General features: G+C 41.5%; 1 protein-coding gene across 10 annotated transcripts in view; it reads left to right on the top strand.

Annotated features, from left to right (window-relative positions):
- Positions 1-25,639, top strand: part of PIGN (phosphatidylinositol glycan anchor biosynthesis class N) — a 102,838-nt gene that overhangs the window by 52,591 nt on the left and 24,608 nt on the right. For 7 of the 10 annotated variants that reach the window (XM_060405315.1, XM_060405314.1, XM_012103814.5 and 4 more), the window contains 8 exons: positions 2,255-2,363; positions 4,696-4,798; positions 12,230-12,332; positions 13,739-13,825; positions 16,725-16,780; positions 17,336-17,411; positions 19,155-19,228; positions 24,704-24,746. In XM_060405315.1, coding sequence (XP_060261298.1) covers positions 2,255-2,363; positions 4,696-4,798; positions 12,230-12,332; positions 13,739-13,825; positions 16,725-16,780; positions 17,336-17,411; positions 19,155-19,228; positions 24,704-24,746 — 651 coding nt within the window. The remainder of the gene's footprint in view (positions 1-2,254; positions 2,364-4,695; positions 4,799-12,229; positions 12,333-13,738; positions 13,826-16,724; positions 16,781-17,335; positions 17,412-19,154; positions 19,229-24,703; positions 24,747-25,639) is intronic. The other 3 variants (XM_060405313.1, XM_060405317.1, XM_027961064.2) reach the window with 1 other exon arrangement.

The following is a 25,639-nucleotide window of genomic DNA, read 5'->3' as shown; positions in this document are numbered from 1 at the left end:
AATACATTCTCTAGAAGGAATAAAGGAAATACATTCTCTAAAATAGCTACAAGGTCAACAGGAGCCACCCCCTGCCCCTACCCCGAGGGCAGAGATTAAGGAGGTATAAGTCTACTTTGGCCACCTGATGTGAAAAGCTGACTCACTGGAAAAGACCCTGGTGCTGGGAAAGATTGAGGGCTGAAGGAGAAGGGGATGACAGAGGATGAGATGGTTGGATGGTATCACCGACTCAATGGACATGGGTTTGGGTAAACTCTGGAAGTTGGTGATGGACAGGGAGGCCTGGTGTGCTGCGGTCCATGGGGTCGCAAAGAGTTGGACACGACTGAGTAACTGAACTGAACTGAACTGAAGAGGTATTGATCAAGAGGTTAAACTGAAAAGGGCTTATTCTGGTCTGAGATTCTGTGTTGTCCTCTTTGGGGTCAGGAAAGAATAAGTTATTTGAAGGGAAAGCACCTGCTGAGTATGTTTATGTAAAGATTAGCCACATTACGACTGCAGATGACATGCTAGGAGAAAATAAACTTCACCTTGGTTGGTGGCTTTGGAGTGGTGAAAAGAACTTTGAACTTGATGTTTCCAAATTGAGTTAATTCCCAGCTACTCTTTGTACTATATGTGTGATTTTCAATAATAAAGCTTCAGTCTGTTTATTTTTAATCAGTAGAGACAATATTCAGTAGGGTGGTAAGAGGTTATATGATGTCATATTCTGTAAAATGATAGCTTTACTGTAGATGAGTGGAAGTCACTTTTTTTTTCCTTTTAAACAATAAAAAATAAGCCACATCTAGAACATTGATTAAAAAGAAAACATATCTGAGTCTTCTCAAAAAATTTACTCAGAGTCAAGCTGGGATAATAGTAGTTCCAAGAACACTCAAAACTTAAAGTATACAAGACATGAAAGATGTTAACTCATTCTTGGAGAAAACAGAGAACATATGAAAAAGAGAGATATTTTCATTGAAGATCCTATCAAGCCATTGAAACATATCTTTTCATTTTATTTGGTCTCTGATTGGCTTTACACTAACCCATAGTAGCTTTGACAAAACTCACCTGTAATAATGAGTATTTTGACAAAGGTGAGTGTTCATGCATCTCACTCTTAGGAACAAATGCCATGTTAAAATTCTTATGGACTTTGTTAGAAATGCTCCTAAATATAAGGTAAATCTGATTTTTTAAAAAAAATTCCCTCTCACCTTAACCTTGCTAATGCGCACTCCCTCCTCTCTTGTGTGCCGTGTTTATATATGTGTATATATATGTGTATATGTATATGTATATGTTTGATTTGAAGATTTGTGTCTTTTCACATTTTAACGTATCTGAAATGAGAATGTGGCTTATAATTGAAAGGATCCTAGGACTGTGTCCTAGATATATTGACAGCATTTCTCCTTAATTCACTGAAAACAGGAGTAAATTAAATGTGTCTCTAGGATTTGGTGATCAGGTTGCTAATCTGAACTTTAAGAGAGTTTGCTTGATTCACAACCATAGTTTAGCTCATTTTTTAAACTGGCTGTTAATCTACTAATTCAGGGGTCAGCACACATATCTCTGAAGAGCTAGATTGTACATATTTTAGGCTTGTGGGCCGTATGGAGCCTGTTGTCAGTTTTCAGCTCTGCCGTTGTAGGGCAAAGGGAGCTATCGACAATAGGTAAATGAATGGGAGTGACTATTCAACAGTGAAGAAAACAGCATTTCAATAAAGCAGCATTTCGAAAAGCAAGCAGCAGCCCACAAGCCATAGTTTACCAGCTCCACCAGTTTATGTGTGCTCTCTGAAGAATTCTACACTCCTTGTATTCTCAGCACCAGCGACCCCTCAGGCCACAGCCACGGACTGAGTGTGTGAACAGACCTGCCGTGAGTGAGGCCAGAGGGGGGAGACATTCAGGCACACGCACCAGGCTGTGTGCATCCATCCTCTGCATGCCCATGGCTTAGGAAACCTTCAGGACTGAGAACATCTTCCTAAGCAGGCACGGCGTGGTGACGCGTGCCACAGTACTCTTGAAAGTGTAGAACGCCTCGTTTGTGCTTGTAAAGGAAGGCCCTTCGCTCAGTACAGGAATCCCGACTCTTGGTCTTGGCCACAGGAAGGTGAGCGGGTCCAGTTTCAGTAGCGTTTGGGCCAGATCCCAGCTGTTGAAGCGGTTTTCTAAGGATCTTTCTGATACAGACCTGGCCACTCACCACCACCTCTTCTCACGTCTCCTGGGTCTGTTTTCAGATGCTGAGCATCGTGCTTTCCGTGTGCGTTGTGTATGGGACCCATAAGAGTCTGCTCGAGAAACAGGGACTGCCGCTTCTCAATCAGATTGTTAGCTGGACAATATTAGGTAAGAGGGCAGTCAAGTCGAGTGAGGTGACTTCCCATCAGGGTGCATCTTAAAATCATCCATTGACATCTGCATTATTGTTACTGAAACAAGTTTGTTGTGAGAAAATAATAACAAGTACCTATTATTTCTGTCTCTTGCTAGAATTTGATAAAGAAAATTAGAACTCTTGTGAGCATTCATGTGTTAATAAGAATTCCTGAGAGAACATTTATGACTTGATAATAAGGCTGCATATTCATTCACACCTGATAAAAAGTGATTCCAGGAGGAGGAAGGCTCTGTGAAGAGACTCCTATGCTGAAGTTTCACGTCAGTCCATAAATTCCCAGTTCTTACACAGGGAACAGGGACTAGGAAGCAGTTAAATTTTATCTGTGTTTCCCTTGCTGAAAATAACATTGCTTAGTCATCTCCCAACACATCACACATTTATAAAGCCAGTTGTGTGTTTCAAAGCGTTCTCCTCTGTAGCTCTCTGTAGAATGTGCTTGAGGAGCAAACATGCCATTTAAAGGCAGCCTTTGCCTTCCAGGCAGAAGCAAACTGGAAGTCCATATTTTTCATGAAAAAAAAAAAGGAGAAGACGACAGTTTGTAATGCCTATGGATGATGTGATGTGCAGTTTAACCTTTATTTGTTTAAAAACGCTTTTTGTTCATCATTTTAATAAAAAAGATCGTTGGGTGGAACTTTGCCTGACAAAGAGCATTAAGGGATAGGAGTGTTTTACCTTGGATTACCCTTAAACTCCAAGCAGACGTGTAACAATACAACAGGAAGCTGACATGTGTCTCTCAAAGTTTTGATTTGCACCTTTTCCAAACACCATGGTTATTGTGTAAGTGGAGCTGGACAAGAAGTATCTCTTGTAAACGTAACTCTGTTTTCACTGTATGAGCTTTATTTCATTATGGGCTTTATGTAGACTGTTCCTTTTAAATTATCTTGATTACTAGAGTTACTATTTAAATTTATTGTGCATGACAATAGAGAGACTTCTCTTTCATTTTTTTTTTAAAAAATGTGTTCAGATCGTACCATGTTCTGGTGCTATTCTGTTCCCTGAGAAAAATAAAAGATTGCTTAAATGGATTAACAGACTTGCCCCATGGTTAAACAGTTATAAGCCTTTCATCCAGGATGCCCTCCCGAGGGATCTGTCTTCATTCTCTGAAACATTTAATTCTAAAGGTGGCACTAATGGTGAAGAATCTGCCTGCCATTGCAGGAGCTGGAAGAGAGGCAGGTTTGATCCCTGGGGCGGGAAGATTCCCTGGAAGAGGGCCTGGAAACCCACTTCAGTATTCTGGCCTGGAGAATTGAGTGGACAGAGGAGCCTGGTGTGTTATAGCCCTTAGGGTTGCGGAGAGTCGATGCAGCTTAGCAGAGCGTGGCACATATTGCCATCTTAACCAGGAGGGTTAGGAAATCGTGCACATTTTCCTTCCAGAATAAAGATTGGGAAGTTTATGGTTAGTTGTGCTCAGCTGCTCAGTCATGTCCGACTCTGCTACCCCATGGACTGTAGCCCGGCAGAATCCATGGGATTCTCCAAGCAAGAATTCTGGAGTGAGTTACCATGCCCTCCTCCAGGAGATCTTCCTAACCCGAGAATCGAACCCAGGTCTCCCACATTGCAGGCGGGTGCTTTACCGTCTGACCCACAGGGAAGCCCAAGAATACTGGAGTGGGTAGCCCATCCCTTCTTCAGGGGATCTTCCTGACCCAGAAGTCAAGCCAGTGTCTCCTGCCCCGCAGGTGGATTCTTTACTAGCTGCCCCTGCCCCAGTTCGTTTGCTCCCCCGAGTGGCGTGACTGCTTCCTGGCCTGCGAGGGAAGAGGGCCTCCCTTGCTCCCGTCACGGCCTCTTGTGTGGCGGGCTCCTCCTCCTGTCTCCTGTTCTAACTGGCATGCTACAACTCTTCAGTGCAGTGCTTTGCAGGGGAAAACTTGGAGAAGAGCAGGGGGGCCGGGTTTAGGGAAAATCAGCTTCTATCTTAGAATTAAATGTCTAATTAAGAGAAAAGTTGCTGAATCTTGAGTAATATTTTTTATTTTTATTATTTACATTATTCTCTTAGGAGTTATTACAGTGAGCAAGAGCGAGGATATACACTGAAAAAATCTGAACTAAAATACGGTTAAAGTGAGGGAATGTCGTTAAACATATGGAGTTTTAAGTGTCTTACAAAAATGAGTAGGGCAAATGTAGTTTCCTTTTAAATGTCACACAAGCAATAAATGCTGGAAGTGGTAACAGATTATTTGGTGCTTTAGACTCTGCACTGTGACCCTCGTCCTGACTCCACCCAAATCTCTCTCATTGCAGCCTCCTCCTTCGTCACGCCTCTCCTGAGCCCTCCCGTCCTCTTCGATCGACTGTTCAGCATTCTTCTTGCCTCGATGTCGACCTACCTACTTCTAAGTACTGGGTATAAAGTGTTTTAAGATTTTAATTTTTAGTAGCAAGTTTTAAATGATATACTGACCGTTCTCTAAGTATTTGACCTCTGGAAATGAAAAACATGTGAATCCTGAGGAATACATTGCAGGCATTTTTACTCTGGAAGAACTGTCTGTGCCTTTATGTGTTCTCTGCAGCTTTCCGTGTCGTGCCGTTTTCAGAGTATTACCTGTTGTCTTGTGTTTCTGTTTATTTCCTGAAGTTGCTAAAATGTTGCTTACATCCAGTGTTAGAAAGTTCTGATAGATTGTAGAGGAATTTAAAATCTCAATGACTTATAAAAATTCAAGTTTTTGTTGCTTTCCTTTCATGCACTGTAAATTATGTTTTGATTTGTTCATTCTTTTTTAAATACATTTTCTTCTATATTTACCCTTAAATATGTCATAGCCCAAATATTCCTTTTGATTCAGAAACCTTTTAGAATATTTTCTTAAAAGTTAGGGAATACATTTTCATTGAAGATTGAAGTTTTCTTATAAAACCAAAAAAGAACAGCTTGATTTGGGTGAGTCTGAAGCATTCTCTAGAAATCAGTGAGAACAATGATTCTCTCCGTGTCTGCTTTGAAGAAAAGAGTTCTTCATTTGCTTTCAAATTTTATTTCATCTTTACTTAAATCCTTATGGGTGCAAAAAATATGCACATTACTCAGTTTCAAAATTCAGTCCAAATATAGGATCTTGGTCTCAATTAGAATAAACCTAGGGATTCACCATTGTGCTATCAACAGATTATCATCTATCGATAATTTATATAGGATTTTGTAAAGCCATTATGTGTCCAAGACTTGGGTCCATTTTGTGGGAAGCCTAGTATCTCCTGTTTTAGGGTTAGAAGGGTGTCCTCAACATCTTTTCCTAGTAGACCCTAACGTCCTAAGTGATCTGGAACCCAGGAGTTCTTGTAACCTCCTTCTCTTAACAAGGTTCCCACACCTGTTTCTTCATTTCTCCCCCAGAACCTGATCTGGGGTGTATCTGTGAAGATGTTATATGAACAACATGGACATGTTCACCAGTCACCTTGACTTGAGGCTTAGAATTTTCAATTGTCAAAGAAAACTTGAAGTCTATCAGCATATAAACATAATGAGACTTAATGCTGTTGACTCTTTTCTCCTTTATTGGTGAAATTTCAGGATAAACAGTTCAATTATAATCAGAATCCATTAAAGTGCATATGAATTAGAATATGCACAGGTTTTAGTCTAGATTAAAAAAGTAGAAGATAAGATCATTTCTAACCCTCCTTTTGGGACAACACACAAGTTTCATTACGATCACACCCCCGGAGGTTGTCTTTAGGAGGTGGATGTTTGAGTGTTCAGTATATGTGCCAGCCCCTACATAGTCACTTAAAGATCAATAAGCCCTTTTCTTTTTTGAGCCTTTAAATTCTAAAGCAATGTAAATCTTTTAATCTAAATATTTAAAGAAATGTATTATAGACTCAAAAATACAAACAAATCTAGAAATAGATTTAGTTTCCTGGATTAGAAATGAAGGAAGGAAGAGTAATTAAAGTTGAATTTTAAGTCAAAAATATTTCACAGTGTAGACTGAGCTAATCATACGACTTATATTAAGGAAAATATTAGTGTTTTATCTTCTATTTAAAAAATTTTTAGTATTAGAGTATTTTAAATTATCATCAGTTTCATTGTCAAAAGATACCAAAGCAGATTATCATAGGCATGTTTAATTTAAAAAAATCTAAAAAGTGAAAAATCACATCTGAAATCAGAATACTAATGATGTATGACCTTATTAATGAATGTATTAAGAAATATATTTTGCAACATCAGAAAGTATTTACCTTTGCAAAAAAAATTAAAACAGAGATAGCTGAAACAGGAGTCTAATAATTTCAGTTAGTACATTTTTCAATGGCAAGTCAGTTTTGCAAAACATAGTCCACCTGTTACTGTTCCCATCACTGTTTTGGACAAGCTAGAGGGTTCTGTACCCACTTCAGTGTCCTTGCCTGGAGAATCCCAGGGGAGCCTGATGGGCTGCCGTCTATGGGGTCGCACAGAGTCGGACACGACAGACGTGACTAAGCAGCAGCAGCAGAGGGTTCTCTATGTAAATAGTGTGAATAGTCAGAATTATAGGATATTTAAAAGAAATGCAGTTTTATTACTTTACAAAAGTATAGTAATAGAAATTCTAAATTCTAACAATGCATCCTTGATTAAGTGAATAAAGAAGATTCATTTTTAATCAGCATTTGATTATTTTTATGCAAATGGAAGCTATTGTAATACTTGAAAATAGTTTTCTTAAGTTGGTTAAACATGTTCTAAAATTTTGATTATCCCTTTGCTTAACAAAGTATAATATAAACTGAATGTCTTTTCAGCCCTGTTCAGTTGTCACAGAGCCCAAACTAAACAGATCCTAACTTAGTCTAACTTAGTAAGTACACTATGAGCCCATAATGACATTTTCTTGGTATTTCAGTTTGTTAATTCAGATATAGAGACTTTAATGCGATATTGGCTTTCTGAAGAAATTATTTCTAAAGAAATATACTCTCATAAGAAGATTGTCTTTATCAGATTTATTCACCTACATTTTAAAAATTGTATTTAATAGTTGTAAAAAGAAGTAAATCTGTAGCGCTATTTGTTGAACTATGGAATTTCTGTTTTTATGTATTCAGTTCAGTTCAGTTCAGTCACTCAGTCGTGTCCGACTCTTTGCGACCCCATGAATCGCAGCACGCCAGGCCTCCCTGTCCATCACCAACTCCCGGAGTTCACGCAGACTCATGTCCATCGAGTCCGTGATGCCATCCGGCCATCTCATCCTCTGTCGTCCCCTTCTCCTGCTGCCCCCAATCCCTCCCAGCATCAGGGTCTTTTCCAGTGAGTCAACTCTTCTCATGAGGTGGCCAAAGTACTGGAGTTTCAGCTTTAGCATCATTCCTTCCAAAGAAATCCCAGGGCTGATCTCCTTCAGAATGGGCTGGTTGGATCTCCTTGCAGTCCAAGGGACTCTCAAGAGTCTTCTCCAACACCACAGTTCAAAAGCATCAATTCTTCGGCGCTCAGCCTTCTTCACAGTCCAACTCTCACATCCATACATGACCACTGGAAAAACCATAGCCTTGACTAGACAGACCTTAGTCAACAAAGTAATGTCTCTGCTTTTGAATATGCTGTCTAGGTTGGTCATAGCTTTTCTTCCAAGGAGTAAGTGTGTTTTAATTTCATGGCTGCAGTCACCATCTGCAGTGATTTTGGAGCCCCAAAAAATAAAGTCTGACACTGTTTCCACTGTTTCCCCATCTATTTCCCGTGAAGTGATGGGACCAGATGCCATGATCTTCGTTTTCTGAATGTTGAGCTTTAAGCCAACTTTTTTGCTCTCCTCTTTCACTTTCATCAAGAGGATTTTTAGTTCCTCTTCACTTTCTGCCATAAGGGTGGTGTCATCTGCATATCTGAGGTTATTGATATTTCTCCTGGCAATCTTGATTCCAGCTTGTGTTTCTTCCAGTCCAGCGTTTCTCATGATGTACTCTGCATAGAAGTTAAATAAGCAACGTGACAATATACAGCCTTGACAGACTCCTTTTCCTATTTGGAACCAGTCTGTTGTTCCATGTCCAGTTCTAACTGTTGCTTCCTGATCTGCATGCAGATTTCTCAAGAGGCAGGTCAGGTGGTCTGGTATTCCCATCTCAGAATTTTCCACAGTTTATTGTGATCCACACAGTCAAAAGCTTTGGCATAGTCAATAAAGCAGAAATAGATGTTTTTCTGGAACTCTCTTGCTTTTTCCATGATCCAGTGGATGTTGGCAATTTGATTTCTGGTTCCTCTGCCTTTTCTAAAACCAGCTTAAACATCAGGGAGTTCACAGTTCACGTATTGCTGAAAGGAAAGAGTAATTTCGCATATAAGTACAAATATTTTTTAAGATCATGTTTTTTTTATCCTCAAACTACACCTTGATTCAATTAGTCAGCAGCTGTTTTTCTTCACATTTCTAGTATCCTGAACACTAGACAGACGTACGGATAGAGTAATTAGAATACCCCAGGTCTGTAACAGTTGTAAAGTTCTGTAAAATGTGGACTCTATTTTACAATGTTAGGCAATTATAAAATGCAGCAATTCAGTTCAGTTCAGTCATTCAGGCGTGTCCAACTCTTTGCAACCCCATGAATCGCAGCATGTCAGGCTTCCCTGTCCATCACCAACTCCCTGAGTTTACTCAAACTCATGTTCATTGAGTCAGTGATGCCATCCAACCATCTCATCCTCTGTTGTCCCCTTCTCCTCCCACCTTCAATCTTTCCCAGCATCAGGGTCTTTTCAAGTGAGTCAGCCCTTCGCATCAGGTGGCCCAAAGTATTGGAGTTTTAGCTTAAACATCAGTCCTTCCAATGAACATTCAGGACTGATATCCTTTAGGATGGCCTGGTTGGATCTCCTTGCAGTCCAAGGGACTCTCAAGAGTCTTCTCCAACACCACAGTTCAAAAGCATCAATTCTTCGGCGCTCAGCCTTCTTCACAGTCCAACTCTCATATCAATACATGACCACTGGAAAAACCATAGCCTTGACTAGACGGACCTTAGTCGACAAAGTAATGTCTCTGCTTTTGAATATGCTACCTAGGTTGGTCATAACTTTTCTTCCAAGTAGTAAGTATCTTTTAATTTCATGGCTGCACTCACCATCTGCAGTGATTTTGGAGCCCCCCGAAATAAAGTCTGACACTATTTTCACTGTTTCCCCATCTATTTCCCATGAAGTGATGGGACTGGAGGCCATGATCTTAGTCTCTCCTCTTTCACTTTCATCAAGAGGCTTTTTAGCTCCTCTTCACTTTCTGCCATAAGGGTGGTGTCATCTGTATATCTGAGGTTATGGATATTTCTCCTGGCAATCTTGATTCCAGCTTGTGCTTCGTCCAGCCCAGCATTTCTCATGCTGTACTCTGCAATTAAATTATCATAAGTTTATTGTGAATAATATGATACAAAGAATGACTAGAGAAGGGGATTGAATTGTGCCGTCAGGGACTTTGGTGAAAATTGAACTATATATTCAAGAATGGCTAGGATGCAGGCATTCTAAATCTTTCCTTTTCAATTTTTTTTTTTAGTCGCTGTAAACATCGTACAATCACATTTTGCAAAGTAGAGATAAGAAGGAAAATCATATACTCACCCTACCCCTCCTCTCGATGTTCTGGCTTATTTCCGCCAGTCTTAGCTCTGTACTTACCTTTTTAATACAGTATTAATGATAGTCAATGTACTATTTAGTATCTTTATTTTCTACTTAATTTTAGAAGCATTTTCCCAGGTAGTTCACAGGCTTCCTAAGAATCATTTTAATAGATTTTTAATATTAGGTAATATGGCTATTCCTTGATGCTTTTATTATTCCCCTATTTTTGGTCACTTTATTTCTAATTTTTAGTATCATAAATAATATTTTGAGTTATATATTTTTCATAAGCTTTTTATATAGTTATTAATAGATTATTTTCTTTGCTCACTTCTCAGCTGTATTATAAGTGGGCCATAGAATATGAACTTTTTTTTGTTACTTTTGTCTTAAGAACAGCACCAGTTTATAATATTACCAACAACCTGTGAGGGGACGCACTTCATCATATCTGTCACAGTATTTCTACTTTAATTTGTAAATAAGAATATTGGAGAAGGCAGTGGCACCCCACTCCAGTACTCTTGCCTGGAAAATCCCATGGACGGAGGAGCCTGATGGGCTGCAGTCCATGGGGTCGCTAAGAGTCGGATACGACTGAGCGACTTCACTTTCACTTTTCACTTTCATGCATTGGAGACGGAAATGGCAACCCACTCCAGTGTTCTTGCCTGGAGAATCCCAGGGACGGGGGAGCCTGGTGGGCTGCCGTCTATGGGGTCGCACAGAGTCGGGCACGACTGAAGGGACTCAGCAGCAGCAGCAGCAAGAATGTCATAAGCTGTTTTAGCAGGCGAAACCGTACAGCTCTGCGTGTTCTCTGCGCCTGTTTTACCAGAAGTGTTTTCTCACATGCGTACTGTCTGCTCGTATCCTTGGATGTTCTAAACCTTATATACCGAGTGATTTATATATGCTTTCTCAAAGCTGAATGTTTTCATCTGCCCAGTTTTCAGGGTTTTGTTTTACGATTGGTGGTCAAATTTAAAGGGTTTTGGTTCTCTTGCTTTCCCTTGTTTAGGAGATAGTACCGTATGGATTAGAGTTCGGTAGCTGAAAAAGTTGAATGAGAAATACAGGTTGTTGTTTTGTTTCTGTTTGGTTTGCTTAGTTTGCCAGTTAAGCAGCTCATCCACAAGTGCTTCTGAGCTGGACCTGTATGGTGAGAAGACTGGCGCAGGCAGAGACTTTGCAGGCCGGTGGGGAAGGCGTTAGTAAGCGTGAGATGTATGAGCGGCTGTGTGTCAGATGTATCAGAGCAGTATGATAACTGCCGTCAGGTGTAGAGTATCTGGGGGATTACAGAAATGAAAGACGCCTTAAACTAGGGCAGAAAAGGACGAGAAAAGGAGTCTGACGCTGTGTTATCTCATGACCATCCCTCCTTTGTCCACATTATAGTTGCCACATTGTACACCAGCTTCGAGAAGTACTGTACATTATTTAATCAAACTCCCCTGTGACTATTAGCTTGTTTTTTTTTTTTCCCCGTAAACATATTACAACAAATGTCTTCATATGGAAATCATGGTGCATATGTCTGATTATTTTCTCAGGGTAAACTCCTAGAAGGAACATTATTAGATTACACTATGTGAATAGCTTTGAGGTTCTTGATGCATAGCACTAGATTGCCTTACAGGAAGTATTTATTATACTTTTATAATTATTCTTTGATTATACTTTTATCTGGATTATTTTTTTAACATGAGTAAATATTTTAAGTGGCGGTGGCATCTATTTTTTAATTTCTGTATCAGTTATCAGTAAAGTCAAACGTATTTTAATGTATTTATAGGCTCTTTTTTTCTTTTGAGAGGTTTGTATTCCTGTATTATGCCCATTTTTAAAAAAAAATTGAAATGTTCATCTTGCTGTTCTCTTGATACTAATGATTTTTACCTTTGTCTTATGTTTTCTTGTTTTGTGTACTTCTGTCATTTACCTTATGAATGACTTAAATATCTCTCCTATTTTAAACATGTAATGGTCTCAAGTTTTGATAAATTTCAAAAAAAGATGTTGTTGGAGTTGATATTTAAATGTAGCTTTCTTTTCTTATTTCTTCCTCTGGAAAACCTAAAAAAATTAAATTTTGTGATAATGTAACTTAGAAGTATTATCAAAATTGTTTTAACTCGCTTTTGTATTTAATTTTTTCTTTTCATTCCCTCCCTCTCACTTCCGCCCCCACCCCCAACCCCTTAGGTGCGAAGCTCTCTTTCCGTTAGTATTGTCGTGTCTGATGTTTGTCTGGATACACCTGGAACAAGAAACCCTGCAGCAATCTGCTGTTTCCTGTAAACAGAAGGTAGCTTTTGTCAAAACCGTTCTTGCATGTGAAAATGCTAAGGTGCTCCCTATTCTAACCCCACGAGGAGGCTGCCGTGTTGCTTGTCAGCAGTTCTGCCTGAGGCTGCCGTGGCTGCCCAGTGGCCAGGCTGCACTTCCAGCGCAGGCCGTGGGTCGGGTCCCTGGGTGGGGAGCTAAGATTTCCACACGCCACACAGCACAGCCAGGACAGAAAATTCTACTTAAAAATGTGTACTACTTCACATGTTAATAATTAAGTTAATAATTAAGTCAAGCAGTTTGTAAGGAAAGTTTCATTTAGAAAAGCATGATTTTATTGTTTTATGAACATATGGGTTGGGCTTTACTTAAAGATTGTTTGTGACTCTCTGATGTAAAAAGCCATTAATATAAGTGAAAGAATAGAGGGCAAAGAATGTTATTTATCTTGTTTCCCTTTGTTTTCACATTTAGTCTTTATTTCCTTCAATTTATTTTTGTTGGAAGAATATTCATGTTGCCATACATCAGTTTATGAGTCTGATCATGAAGTGAGATATGCGTTCCCAGGGTTATTTTTCTCTTTCTGGTTATTCTAATCCAAAATGCTTATTCTATCACCTTAGTGATTCGGCCTCAGTCCAAATCTTAGACTGTTTATTCAACATAATGTCCTTTGAATTGGCTAAAAGCCAACCAAATATTAAGGGTACCTTTATCATGCTGAGCTGGAGAGTTGATTGATATCCCTTGCCCTTATTTCAAAACTGAAGATAATTATAAGAAACTGATGATAGAATATTTACAGTTTTACTGAGGCCAGATGAAGTGAACGCGGCAGGAAAATGCCTTCACAGTTGAGCCACTGATTCACCTTAGCTGGCTCTGCTTGAGTTCACAAAGAGTGCTTGAGGATTTAGGATAAATAATTTCAGTAAAGAAACTTTATTGAAATATTACTGAGTAATTACTGGTTTTAAACTTTCAGCCTGGAATATTAAAACAATACATAAAAAGTAATTTTGATTAGATTCAAGTAAATGATCAGACTGTCTTTAGTATTAAATATTCAATGTTTAATAACTAAATATTATTAAATTAAACATGAGGCTCATTGTGTTATGTTTTAAATTCTATATTTTAACTTAAAGATATGTCTTTTTCTAAAGAAGAGGATTAAAGCATCTTCCGAACTTAGTAGGAAATTACATGGGAAGTGGGAGATAGGGAAAGTCTCCCTTTAACAGTGTGTTTTACCTTGGCAGATTTTACTGAGTGAAATTCAGCTGTAGGAAAACGTTTCTTATTGTCTGTGTGTCAGTGCAAGCTGTCTTCCTGGCTGCTGGAACTGAGGCGGTGAGCTTGCCCTGGCGGGTGGAGGGAAGCCGCCTGCGATTGTGCGTTCTCTCTCTTCTCATCCCACAGGTCTCCACCATCCAGTTTGCCTGTAACACTGACATGACCCAGTGTCGAGACCTCTACCTGGATGACATCCGCAGGGCCTTTTTCCTTGTATCCTTTCTGTGGGGTTCTGTCTTAAGGCGCCGCAGCCTCCCGTTTGATGGAACAAGAGAGGTGCCGGGGAGCGGGGGTACGGTTTCCACCCGTCGCTTGGTAGTGGACTCAGCCTTGGAGGCTGTTTCACCGCCCTCCCAAACATGGTTTTCTGATACAGATTGCACTTCAAAACACTTATGAAACTGTAGAAAAGCATAAAGAATGATACAACAGACCAATGTGTTAGGTTTGTGTGTTTTTATGTGTACTTTATACGGTGCTCAGATAATATGTCTCACGAGGTTGCTGGATCACCTTGTGTGACAGCTGTTAGCATTAGAAGTTTGAAAGATGATGTAACGGGATACCGTCTGGCTTTGGAAAGGCGAGCTCGCCGGCTTCAAGGTGTCCATCGGGAAGTATCTCCTTTGAATGGACATAGTGGAGTCTGGACCATCGAGGCCCAGGAGGTCAGTGCTGCTCCTCTCTCCTCTGCCTCTTGCCTTCACTCTCAATTTGGCTTTCTGTCTTTGCCGACACCTTCCACTCAGCCTGTGTTAATAAGATGCTTCTTCCCCTGAGCCCTGCCTCCTCCTCAGTTATCCTTCATCTGTCCCTTGTGTTTACAGCCTAGCTCCCTGCTGCTACCGTTTCCTCCCCGTTTGTGTGCCATCTCCTCAGCCTAGATGGGTGCCTTTGAACCCTTGTCCTTGCTGTGCTGGCGTCCTCTCCTGGCCTGCACAGCCTCGTGTGTGTGGCCTGCAGACAGGAGAGGGCGCCGCACAGCCTCGCGGTCCGGTTCCACTGGACCGCTCTCACAGTGCTCACCTCAACTGGTTTCTTCACTTTCCTTTGTCCTCTGGAACACGATCCAGGCTCTCTTCTCGGATTCTACACCACCTCTGCTCTCCTTCACGAAAACTCGCTCTTCCTTTGCTCCTGAACGATGCATGCTTTTCCTCTGAGCTCTGCCATTAACCTTCTCCTCTAAACGTGCCTGGGTGGCGTCACCCTCTCCTACAGCTCTGGCTGACACCTCTCTACAGGCACCTCTGAGACCTACCTCTCCAGCCCCGACCTCTAGAGTCACGTGACTGCCGTGCCCGCCGCCTGCGTGCCTGCCAAGTCGCTTCAGTCATGTCCCGCTCCTAGCGACCGCGTGGTCTGTAGCCCACCAGGCTCCTCTGTCCAGGGCATCCTCCAGGCAGGAACACTGGACTGGGTTGCCATGCTGTCTTACTGCCCCAGGAATCGAACCCACGTCTCTTATGTCTCCGGCACTGGCAGGCGGTTCTTTACCACCAGCTCCACCACATCCTGCTGGGCGTCACCAAATCCACGTCCACACTGACTGACGACTGCCCACCCTTCTCCAAGTCAGTCTCTGCCTGACCTCATCTCGTTAATGTCGCTGCTGCGCTCCCAGCCTCCCAGGCCGTCAAACTTGTTGCCGTATTTAACTAGCTCCCGACCGAGCTCCCACGGTCTCTCTCCTCCATTTCCTCTCTGACCACACCAGTTCAGACTTTCCTGGTCCCCAACATATGCACTATTAAAAGAGCTTCAGAACTGAATTTCCTGCCTCTAATTATTAGTCTCCCTGATCAAATATCTCACTGTTGGTGATATTTCTTGTTTGTATCACTCACTGAAAATGCTTGCTAACTCTTCAGCGTCTCCACAAGATAAGGCTCAAGGCTTTTTATTAATAGGCCACCAATCTGTATTTCTTGCTTCATCTCTCTGTACCTCATTAATGTCCTTATTTTCCCATTGTTTACCTTTAATGAATCTTACCTACTTCGACCTATCATCAACATTTTAGTTACCATATGAGCACATTATACTGTTTTATTTATAATTATATTCTTAGGGCCTGGCTCTGCCTCTGACATACTAGGTGATAAATACTGGTTGGTTAGTTAATTGGTTGAATGCATTGAACCATGAATAAGTTTAAGGCTCAAGTCACCAGCTCAAATACCACTTCTTCAGTGAAATTTGTCGTGATTCATACTTCCTCTTCACTGTTTCTATACCACTTTTGTGTATGTGTCTATAATAATAAAGTAACTAACATTTATCGAGCACTTTCACTATTTTAAATGCTTTACTAGCAGTAAGTTGTTAGACACTGATAAAACTAATATCTACTTTTTATTACTGCACTATTACAAATATAAGTTGAAGAAATATCAAAAAGATGTTTAACACTTTATCATCTTCTAATTGAATTCTTTTAAAACATGGCATCTTATTTCTTCCTGAGCCTCCCGAAGAACCTGGCACATTTCGTGCATAGTGGGCCCAGCGAGCATATGTGAACTGAAACTGTTTCAGCTGGAAACGTCTATCACTTCTTTCTTTAATCTTTAGCTGCCAGCCTCAGATAACACTGGGGCTTCCCTGGTGGCTCAGAGGGTAAAGCGTCTGCCTGGAACGTGGGAGACCCGGGTTCGATCCCTGGGTCAGGAAGATCCCCTGGAGAAGGAAATGGCACCCCACTCCAGTACTCTTGCCTGGAGAATCCCATGGATGGAGGAGCCTGGTGGGTTACAGTCCACGGGGTCGCAAAGAGTCGGACACAACTGAGCGAGTTCACTTTCACTTTCAGATAACCCCAATCCAGTGCTTATGTGAGCGGGGAGGAAACAGCAACCTTCCCGAGGTGACGGTGACAAGTGAGAGTGACTCTCAGGCCTTGCTGTCCTTCGTACGTTGCTTGTTCAGCCTGGTTCTCTCCAAATGCATTCATGACGAAATATGGTGGAACACTCATTTTCAGCAATTTACCACCAAATGTACAAGTAGAGAAAGCAAATTACCCTCATGGTAGAATGTATATATCTTCTCTAAATGAAAAGGAACTTTTATGGATTCTGACTTGTTTGGCATTTCCTTTAACTCTATTTAGGTTTTCTTCTTAGTGACAGCCTTTTTTGGAACTGGAAATATAGCTTCTGTTAACAGGTAATTTTAAATAAAAACTGTATATCTATATATATATAAAACCAGAAAATATACAAATTAGGGATTTTGTTCTTGCTTTTTATCCTGAAGGATGTGCTTTGGAAATTGGTGCATATTGGCACAAACGAGTCTATCTCATTCATTTTACTGACTTTGTGATCATTCTTTTACGACAATATTCACTCTCTTTTATTTTGGGCTGCGCTGCGTCTCTGTCGCTGCATGCGGGCTTTCTCAGGTTGCGAAGAGTGGGGGCTCCTCTCTGGGAGGTGCGGCTCGTGGGCGCAGCGCTGCTCCCAGGCCCCACCGCGCACGCAGTTGCTCCGCACCGGTGGGACCTTTCAGACCAGGGGTCAAGCCTGTGTCTCCTGCACTGGCAGTGGATTCCTCGCCACTGAGCCGCCAGCAAAGCCCCCACGATGATTCTTGATGCACTGTAGACTCGTGTTATAGTAAGAGTAGCTTTCAGAAAATTAGCTCAAACATCCTTTTCAGGAGAACATTCAAGTTGCAATAATGTGAATTCTAAAGTCCCTTTTCTTGTTGATCCCTCAGCTTTGACCCTTCCTCCGTCTACTGCTTCCTGACCGTGTTCAGTCCTTTCAAGATGGGAGCCCTGATAATGTGGAAGGTTGGTTTTCTTCTCTTCTTAAGATACTGATTAGTTAAGGCTATGAACTCATTGTCCCATGAAATCATGTGACATGAAGATTGTGAAGTGGCAGAGTTAAGTGGCTGGAAAGTAGATGCCTTCTCAGACACTGCTGAATGGGAGTGGGGGACGCTTTAGCCTTTGCTCCAAAATAGAGTTAATCTTCTTGGTTTAGTCTTAAGCCCATTTAACTTCAAAAAAGTAGAGAATCTCTGTTAGTCCCAGGAAGTCCTGTCAAAGGTGATTAAAGCCTGGGAAGTGAAGGGTGGATCAAAACTGCCTTGCTCCTCAAGATCAAAGGCTCCCCACAGCCGTGTTCCCCACCCACGAGACTGCCAACACGTTACCATCTTTTCTCATAATCCTTGTTCCTAGAATTGATTTATTCATTCAATAAATATGACATTGAAGGCTTATCAGCACCAGCTGGGTCTTGAGGATTCTAAGATAATGACAAATTATCAGCTTTCCAGGGGTTCGGACTCGCCAGTGGAGTGTGATTCACTTTCTTCCCCTTTCTCTCTAGGGTCATTAAGCTTGTCTCATTCCCTCTACCGTAGTGCCTGGCACGTTCTGTGTACTTAGTATGGACTTGTTTAAATACAAGAACTAATATCTGCCTAACATCTGATTTCTTCTTATTCAGATCACATAAGTAATAATTGTTGGAGGTATGTGTGTCTTAATAGGATCAACATCCTGTTTTGTTACTGCACAAATGCAAAAGTGATTTTAAGAAATGTTAAAAAGATGTTCGTTTTCTCACATCACATTCTCTGTTATTTTGAAATGTGTATTGATAGTTTCTTTAGTCTTTATGTACATTTTTCTTGATGGTGGTAGTTCTTTTCTCAGTATGTTAAAGATCATGAGCCTTTAATTAAAAACAAGAAAAAAAGAAAGGAAAACTAAAGTTTACATTAAATGCTCGATCTGTAATCTCCAGCTTAATCCAGTAAGCTTCACTGACGAAATGTAGTTGGTCATTTTTCTTGACTGCTGTCCCTGTAGGTGAAAGTCCTCTTGGAGCTCTGCCTCACTCATGCAGCCTTCACTTGGACAGGAGTCTTGTGTAGTCGTGAACGTCATCTCTTTTCCATATCTTCTGCCTCCTCTCTTTGTTTAAGCACTGTGTGTGTGTATTTTAACTGGTCATTGGAAAACAGTATCTCAAAATATTAATGGTGTTATTTCTGGCTTATAGATTTTTTTCAACAAATAAAATTTTATTATACCTTTCTCCATTTTTTTCTTACAGAGTATGAATTTTATAATCAGGAATAAATTAGTATTGAAATAAAACCACAGAAAGCAACGGTTAGGCAGCTAAATCATGTTAACAGAATTGTAGTGACAAATAACCAGATGAGTTCAAGGATCTGTGAGTCAGGTCTTCAGGCTTCATAATTAATTTGATTTGGGCCTTGTGTGCCTTTCACACCCTCTTGGGATCACTTGAACATGGTCATTAATTATTACAACGAGTTCAGGAGAACGAAACTTGGGAGTAGGCTCCATCTGAAGTATGTGTCACTCTCTTCTCACTGCCGGCGCTGTTGATGTGGACTCCTGAATCCATCTGGTCACTATTCTGTGTGTCACTGGTATCATGACTTTATTTCAGCATTTGCTTTCCACTAATACAGATAAATTTTGAGAAATTGAAATATTTCTTCAAATGCTGCAGGCACCCATGGCATCATCTGTTTTTCTTTCAAACAGATTTTAATCCCCTTTGTTCTTGTGATGTGTGCTTTTGAAGCTGTTCAGTTAACTACTCAGCTATCTTCGAAAAGGTAAGGTGAATGCTTTGGATTTGTTCATTTTCAGGAAACGAAAGCAAACATTTGATGGTATTTTCTGTGCTTGCTATTAAGATACTGTAACATAGATTGTTTATTATAAAAATGAGGGAAAAAATGTTCTGCCCTTTTAGCCAGAATTTTGTAGTCATTAGAGGAAATAGTTGATTAGAGCCTATAACATAAAAATATGCTTTTTCAACTATAAAATATTACTGGAAAGCTGTCCCAGCTAGAGAGTAACCTCGTCTAGAAAACTGTAAAATGTAAATGTCGAATTCTTGTGGTTAGTAACTTGCTCACTGTAGATAGAGCTGTGCCTGCGACTCCGGATGACCCCCCTGTTTTCCTCTGGGTTCTCTCATAAATGTGTATTAGATGCCTGTATTATCACATTATGTCATTTTATATGGGTTGAAATTAGCTTCTAGATATCCCTAATTTATGTGGTTTCTCAGTCTTGATTACTACACTTTTGACAAATGGAATAGGAAGTATTGTTTCTGAGTTTCTAGGAATTTGTGGAATAGTCAATGTGTTAAGTAATCAAAGACTGGAAGAGAAGCTGTCAACCCAACTGTTTGCTCTTTTGAAACAATCAGATTGTTTCATCTGCACAGGACTGATCAGCCTTTCTGAAAGACACTTGAGATAAATATGTAGTTTCCTAGCAGTTTTATTATTCTTTAATCAAACTGGAATATTCAATACTGAAAGAAATAATGAATATTAGAATAAATTTGCATGTTCTTCTTGATAATTTAGGCTAGAACTGAGTATAGCATATTATTATGTGTATGCCATAATAATTTTTTTTAAAAGGTTTTCTTCCATGGCTTAAAAATAGTAGAAATCTTATTTCTAGTCTAATTTAGTATATTTTTGCAGGATTTTTACTTGAATTTAACATTAAAAGCACTTATACCTTGTCAATACCACATAGAAAATAGTGACTTATATGCAGTTAAAAAAAAAAAAAACTAGTAAAGTGACAGACATGTGCTTTCCTGCATCTCTGTTAGTGAATGCAATTTTTTAAGAAGGACTTAATTAAAGTCTAAATAAGAAGAGCTTGTGGAGAAGGAAATGGCAACCACTCCAGTATTCTTGCCTGGAAAATCCTGTGGATGGAGGAGTCTGGTAGGCTACAGTCCATGGGGTTGAAAAGAGACACAACTGAGTGACTTCACTTTCACTTTCTTTCAAGAAGTGCTCGGCACATGTGGGACAAGAAATAGAAGACTCATCAAAATGTGTGTGTTCGTGTGTGTGTGTGTGTGTAGTAATTTTAACTTGAGACTCAGTTCAGTTCAGTCACTCAATCGTGTCTGACTCTTTGCAACCCCATGAACTGCAGCACGCCAGGCCTCCCTGTCCATCACCAACTCCTGGAATTTACCCAGACTCATGTCTATTGAGTCAGTGATGCCATCCAATCATCTCATCCTCTGTCATCCCTTTCTCCTCCCTCCTTCAATCTTTCCCAGCATCAGGGTCTTTTCAAATGAGTCAGCTCTTCGAATCAGGTGACAAAGTACTGGAGTTTCAGCTTTAGCATCAGTCCTTCCAATGAACACCCAGGATTGATCTCCTTTAGGATGGACTAGTGGATCTCCTTGCAGTCCAAGGGACTCTCAAGAGTCTTCTCCAACACCACAGTTCAAAAGCATCAATTTTTCAGTGCTCAGCTTTCTTTATAGTCCAACTCTCACATGCATACATGACTATTGGAAAAACCATAGCCTTGACTAGATGGACCTTTGTTGACAAAGTAACGTCTCTACTTTTGAATATGCTTGGTAGGTTGGTCAAAACTTTCAATCCAAGGAGTAAGCATCTTAATTTCATGGCTGCAATCACCATCTGCAGTGATTTTGGAGCCCAAAAAATAAAGTCTGACACTGTTTCCACTGTTTCCCATCTATTTCCCATGAAGTGATGGGACCGGATGCCATGATCTTAGTTTTCTGAATGTTGAGTTTTAAGCCAACTTTTTCACGCTCCTCTTTCACTTTCATCAAGAGGCTCTTTAGTTCTTCTTCCCTTTCTGCCATAAGGGTGGTGTCATCTGCATATCTGAGGTTATTGATATTTCTCCTGGCAATCTTGATTCCAGCTTGCATTTCTCATGATGTACTCTGCATATAAGTTAAATAAGCAGGGTGACAATATACAGCCTTGACGTACTCCTTTTCCTATTTGGAACCATGTTGTTCCATGTCCAGTTCTAACTGTTGCTTCCTGACCTGCATACAGGTTTCTCAAGAGGCAGGTCAGGTGGTCTGGTATTCCCATCTCTTTCAGAATTTTCCATAGTTTATTGTGATCCACAGAGTCAGAGGCTTTAGCATAGTCAATAAAGCAGAAGTAAATGTTTTTCTGGAACTCTCTTGCTTTTTCCTTGATCCAGAGGATGTTGGCAATTTGATCTCTGGTTCCTCTGCCTTTTCTAAAGCCAGCTTGAACATCAGGAAGTTCACGGTTCACATATTGCTGAAACCTGGCTTGGAGAATTGTGTGTGTTACTCTACTAGCGTGTGAGATGAGTGCAATTGTGCAGTAGTTTGAGCATTCTTTGGCATTGCCTTTCTTTGGGATTGGAATGAAAACTGACCTTTCCAGTCCTGTGGCCACTGCTGAGTTTTCCAAATTTGCTGACATTTTGAGTGCAGCACTTTCATAGCATCATCTTTCAGGATTTGAAATAGCTCAGCTGGAATTCCATCACCTCCACTAGCTTTGTTCATAGTGATTCTTTCGAAGGCCCACTTGACTTCACATTCCAGGATGTCTGGCTCTAGGTGAGTAATCACACCATCATGATCATCTGGGTCGTGAAGATCTTTTTTGTACAGTTCTGTGTATTCTTGCCACCTCTTCTTAATATCTTCTGCTTCTGTTAGGTCCATACCATTTCTATCCTTTATTGAGCCCATCTTTGCATGAAATGTTCCCTTGGTATCTCTAATTTTCATGAAGAGATCTCTAGTCTTTCCCATTCTATTGTTTTCCTCTATTTATTTGCATTTATCACTGAGGAAGGCTTTCTTATCTCTTCTTGCTATTCTTTAGAACTCTGCATTCAGATGCTTATATCTTTCCTTTTCTCCTTTGCTTTTCGCTTCTCTTCTTTTCACGGTTATTTGTAAGGCTTCCCCAGACAGCCATTTTGCTTTTTTACTTGTCTTTTTTTTTGGTAGATGGTCTTGCTCCGTTTCCTGTACAATGTCATGAACCTCCGTCCATAATTCTTTAGGCAGTCTGTCTATCAGATCTAGTCCCTTAAATCTGTTTATTACAGTGGAAAACTAAACACACAGGTTTAGGGTTTAAGTATTTAATACAAGCAAATACAGAGGGAGAGAACTGAGGCAAAGAAGGCAAAGTGCGACCTTATAAGTGTCTTCTCTTTTGACCTTAGACCTTTATAAGTCACTGACATCTCCCTGTAATATTATACTGACCCACTCAGACTTAATTTGCGTCCATTGAACTCAGCAAGTCCCTTTCCTCCTGGTGACCTCTAGCTGCTCCCCGTCCGTTTTTTTGTCTAACCCGTTGCAGAAGCTCTAGTCCGCCCGTCCCTCACTGCTGTTTCCACTTGCCTAATGTCACCGGTGTCATCGTCCTGTCCACGTTTCAATCACCGCCAGAGCCCACTGTTATCATTCGTCTTCAGTGGTCCCTTAGCTGACCTCGCTTAGCTGACTCCTGTTCTCCGAGAATTGTTATCTACGCAACAGATAGTGCAGCCTTTAGATCTTCCAGGGGCTTCTTGTCCCAGCGAGGACCAGTTCTGCAGCCCTGACTGTGGCCCAGGCGACCCTGTGGTCCGCCCTGCACCTCTCGTCCTTGTTTCCTGCAGCCCCCTGCGCGCACTCTGCTTCCAGCGGTGCGCTCACTCTTCCTCCGGCACCACGCACGGTTCCTCCGCACGCCCTTTGCAGGTCCACGCCCGGTGCCACGGCAGGCCCTTTGTAGGCCCACCCCCGGTGCCGCGGCACGCCCTCTGTAGGTCCACGCCCGGTGCCACGGCAGGCCCTTTGTAGGCCCACCCCCGGTGCCGCGGCACGCCCTCTGTAGGCCCACGCCCGGTGCCGCGGCACGCCCTCTGTGGGCCCACGCCCGGTTCCTCCGCAAGCCCTTTGTAGGTCGACGCCCGGTTCTGCCTGCTGTGCTCCCGCTGTTTTGGTTTCATGGTCCGCTCCGCTTGTCCGGGTCTCCGCTTAAATGTCTCCTCCTCACAGATATTCGCCCGGTCAGTCTACTTTTCTTCCTAACAGCTACCACCACCGGACCTTGTATTGTTATTGCAAACATTCTATGTATTGTCTCCCTGAGTTAGATGGTAAGCTCTGGTCACCTGATGTATAACCAGCAGTAAGCGCCGTGACTGGCATGCCACAGAAACTGAAAACTTATCTGCTAAATTAGTGGTAGAAGTTACTAGCATAAGATAAAATTGGAAATGGCTACTACTTGCACATTGTAACATTTCTTTTAGACACAAGGCTGACTTAAGGTCTTCAACCTTCCCATTCCCTCGAGCACTAAAAAAAGGTGGCCCAGGAAAAATTAAACTTGCTAGAAAGAACACCAGATAACACTGTAAAAAGCTAAAACCGCCCAGAGTAAACTCTGTAACGCAAGGATCATAAGGGCTCCTTGTAACGATGGAAAGACTGTGTGTGTTGCCAGCATCGGTGGCAGTGTCCGGGTTGTGAAGCTGTCCCGGAGCTTTGAAGGACTCACCAGTAGGGAAACCAGGCAGAGAGTGCATCAGCTCAGTTCAGTTCAATCGCTCAGTCGTGTCCGACTTTGCAGCCCCATGAACCGCAGCACGCCAGGCCTCCCTGTCCATCACCAACTCCCGGAGTCCACCCACCCCATGTCCATGGAGGCGGTGATGCCAGCCAGCCATCTCATCCTCTGTCGTCCCCTTCTACTCCCACCCTCAATCTTTCTCAGCAGCAGGGCCTTTTCAAATGAGTCAGCCATTCCTATCAGGTGGCCAAAGTACTGGGATTTCAGCTTCAGCATCAGTCCTTGCAATGAATATTCAGGACTGATCTCCTTTAGGATGGACTGGTTGGATCTCCTTGCAGTCCAAGGGACTCTCAAGAGTGTTGGAGAAGAAGAGGGTACATGGGCTTCGTCTATATCATTTCTTCAGTTACATGTATATCTGTAATAATCTAAAATAAAAAGCCTAATTAAAAAAGCATAATTCGTGTCCCTTTCATATACTTAAAATAAATATTCAAAATGTTAAGTAACATTTTTGAAGTCCAGCCCATCACTGTGGGACAGGAGTCCATGGTAATGTGAACCAAGAGCTTTTGTCAAGTGTATTTTCAGAAGCAGAAATGCTAAGACCGGAACGTTGGGTCGTTTGATTATTCTGATTTTGATTTTAATATGCTTTTAGAATGTGCCCGCTGTGTTACATGTCTTTTTTAATTTTTCCAGCCTTTTCCTCATGGTTATCAACATATCAGACATCATGGCTTTGGTAAGAGATTACTGGATATTCAATATAAATAAGATTGAGAAGCTAAACAAAGATTACTTTCTTCTTTTTTTATTTTGACTTTCAATGCAGTAAAAATGCTCTTCTTAGGGTGTCAAAAATCCTCTAACTTGATTTATTAGAACCTGTATTTTATACATAGTCTTCTATGGTGCATTGTATTAACTTCCATAGGAAGATAACATAAAGAGCTATCTTTAGATTCAGGTGACACATCATTTCCCTACTTGAAATGTTGATTTTTAACGTTTTAGTCAGATTGAAAAAGAAAGGAAAAAAGAGTGGGGAGAAGGAAGGGAAACAGGACAAAGGAAATAGGATAATGTTATCAAGACCACAGCTCCAATAATGGGTTCTAGAGAGGGACAGGTAGCTGGGCCTCTTATATGTAGTGTGTGGACAGAGAGACCCTGTTTACAATCAGGAGGGTCCCCTCACTACCCTCAGGTTTGATCATTCACTGAATGGACTCAGAGCATTCACTGAAGACTTAGTATTCACAAGTGTGACTTGTTACAGGGAGAAGCGGTAGTCGCTCAGTCGTGTCTGACTTTTTGCAACCCCATGGACTGTGGCCCACCAGGCTTCTCTGTCCATGGGAATTCTTCAGGCAAGAGTACTGGAGTGGGTAGTCATTCCCTTCTCCAGGGGATCTTCCCGACCCGGGGCTAGAACCTGGGTCTTCTGCGCTGCAGGCAGATTCTTTACTGTCTGAGCCAGCAGGGAAGGCCGTTAGAGCGGAAGGAGCAGCTGTGGATGAGCGCAGGGAAGGTGTGCTGAGGGCAGAGTCCGACAGGGCCCCGTGCTGGAGCACTGGCCGCCCGCCCCGGGGAGCACGGACAGCCGGGCTCCCCCGCGTCGACAGCCCGGTGGTG

Source organism: Ovis aries, chromosome 23 (genome assembly GCF_016772045.2).
Source record: "Ovis aries strain OAR_USU_Benz2616 breed Rambouillet chromosome 23, ARS-UI_Ramb_v3.0, whole genome shotgun sequence".
In the NCBI taxonomy this organism is placed as follows: domain Eukaryota; kingdom Metazoa; phylum Chordata; class Mammalia; order Artiodactyla; family Bovidae; genus Ovis; species Ovis aries.
Note: the sequence above shows the minus strand (reverse complement) of the source record. Positions and strands in the feature narration are given on the sequence as shown.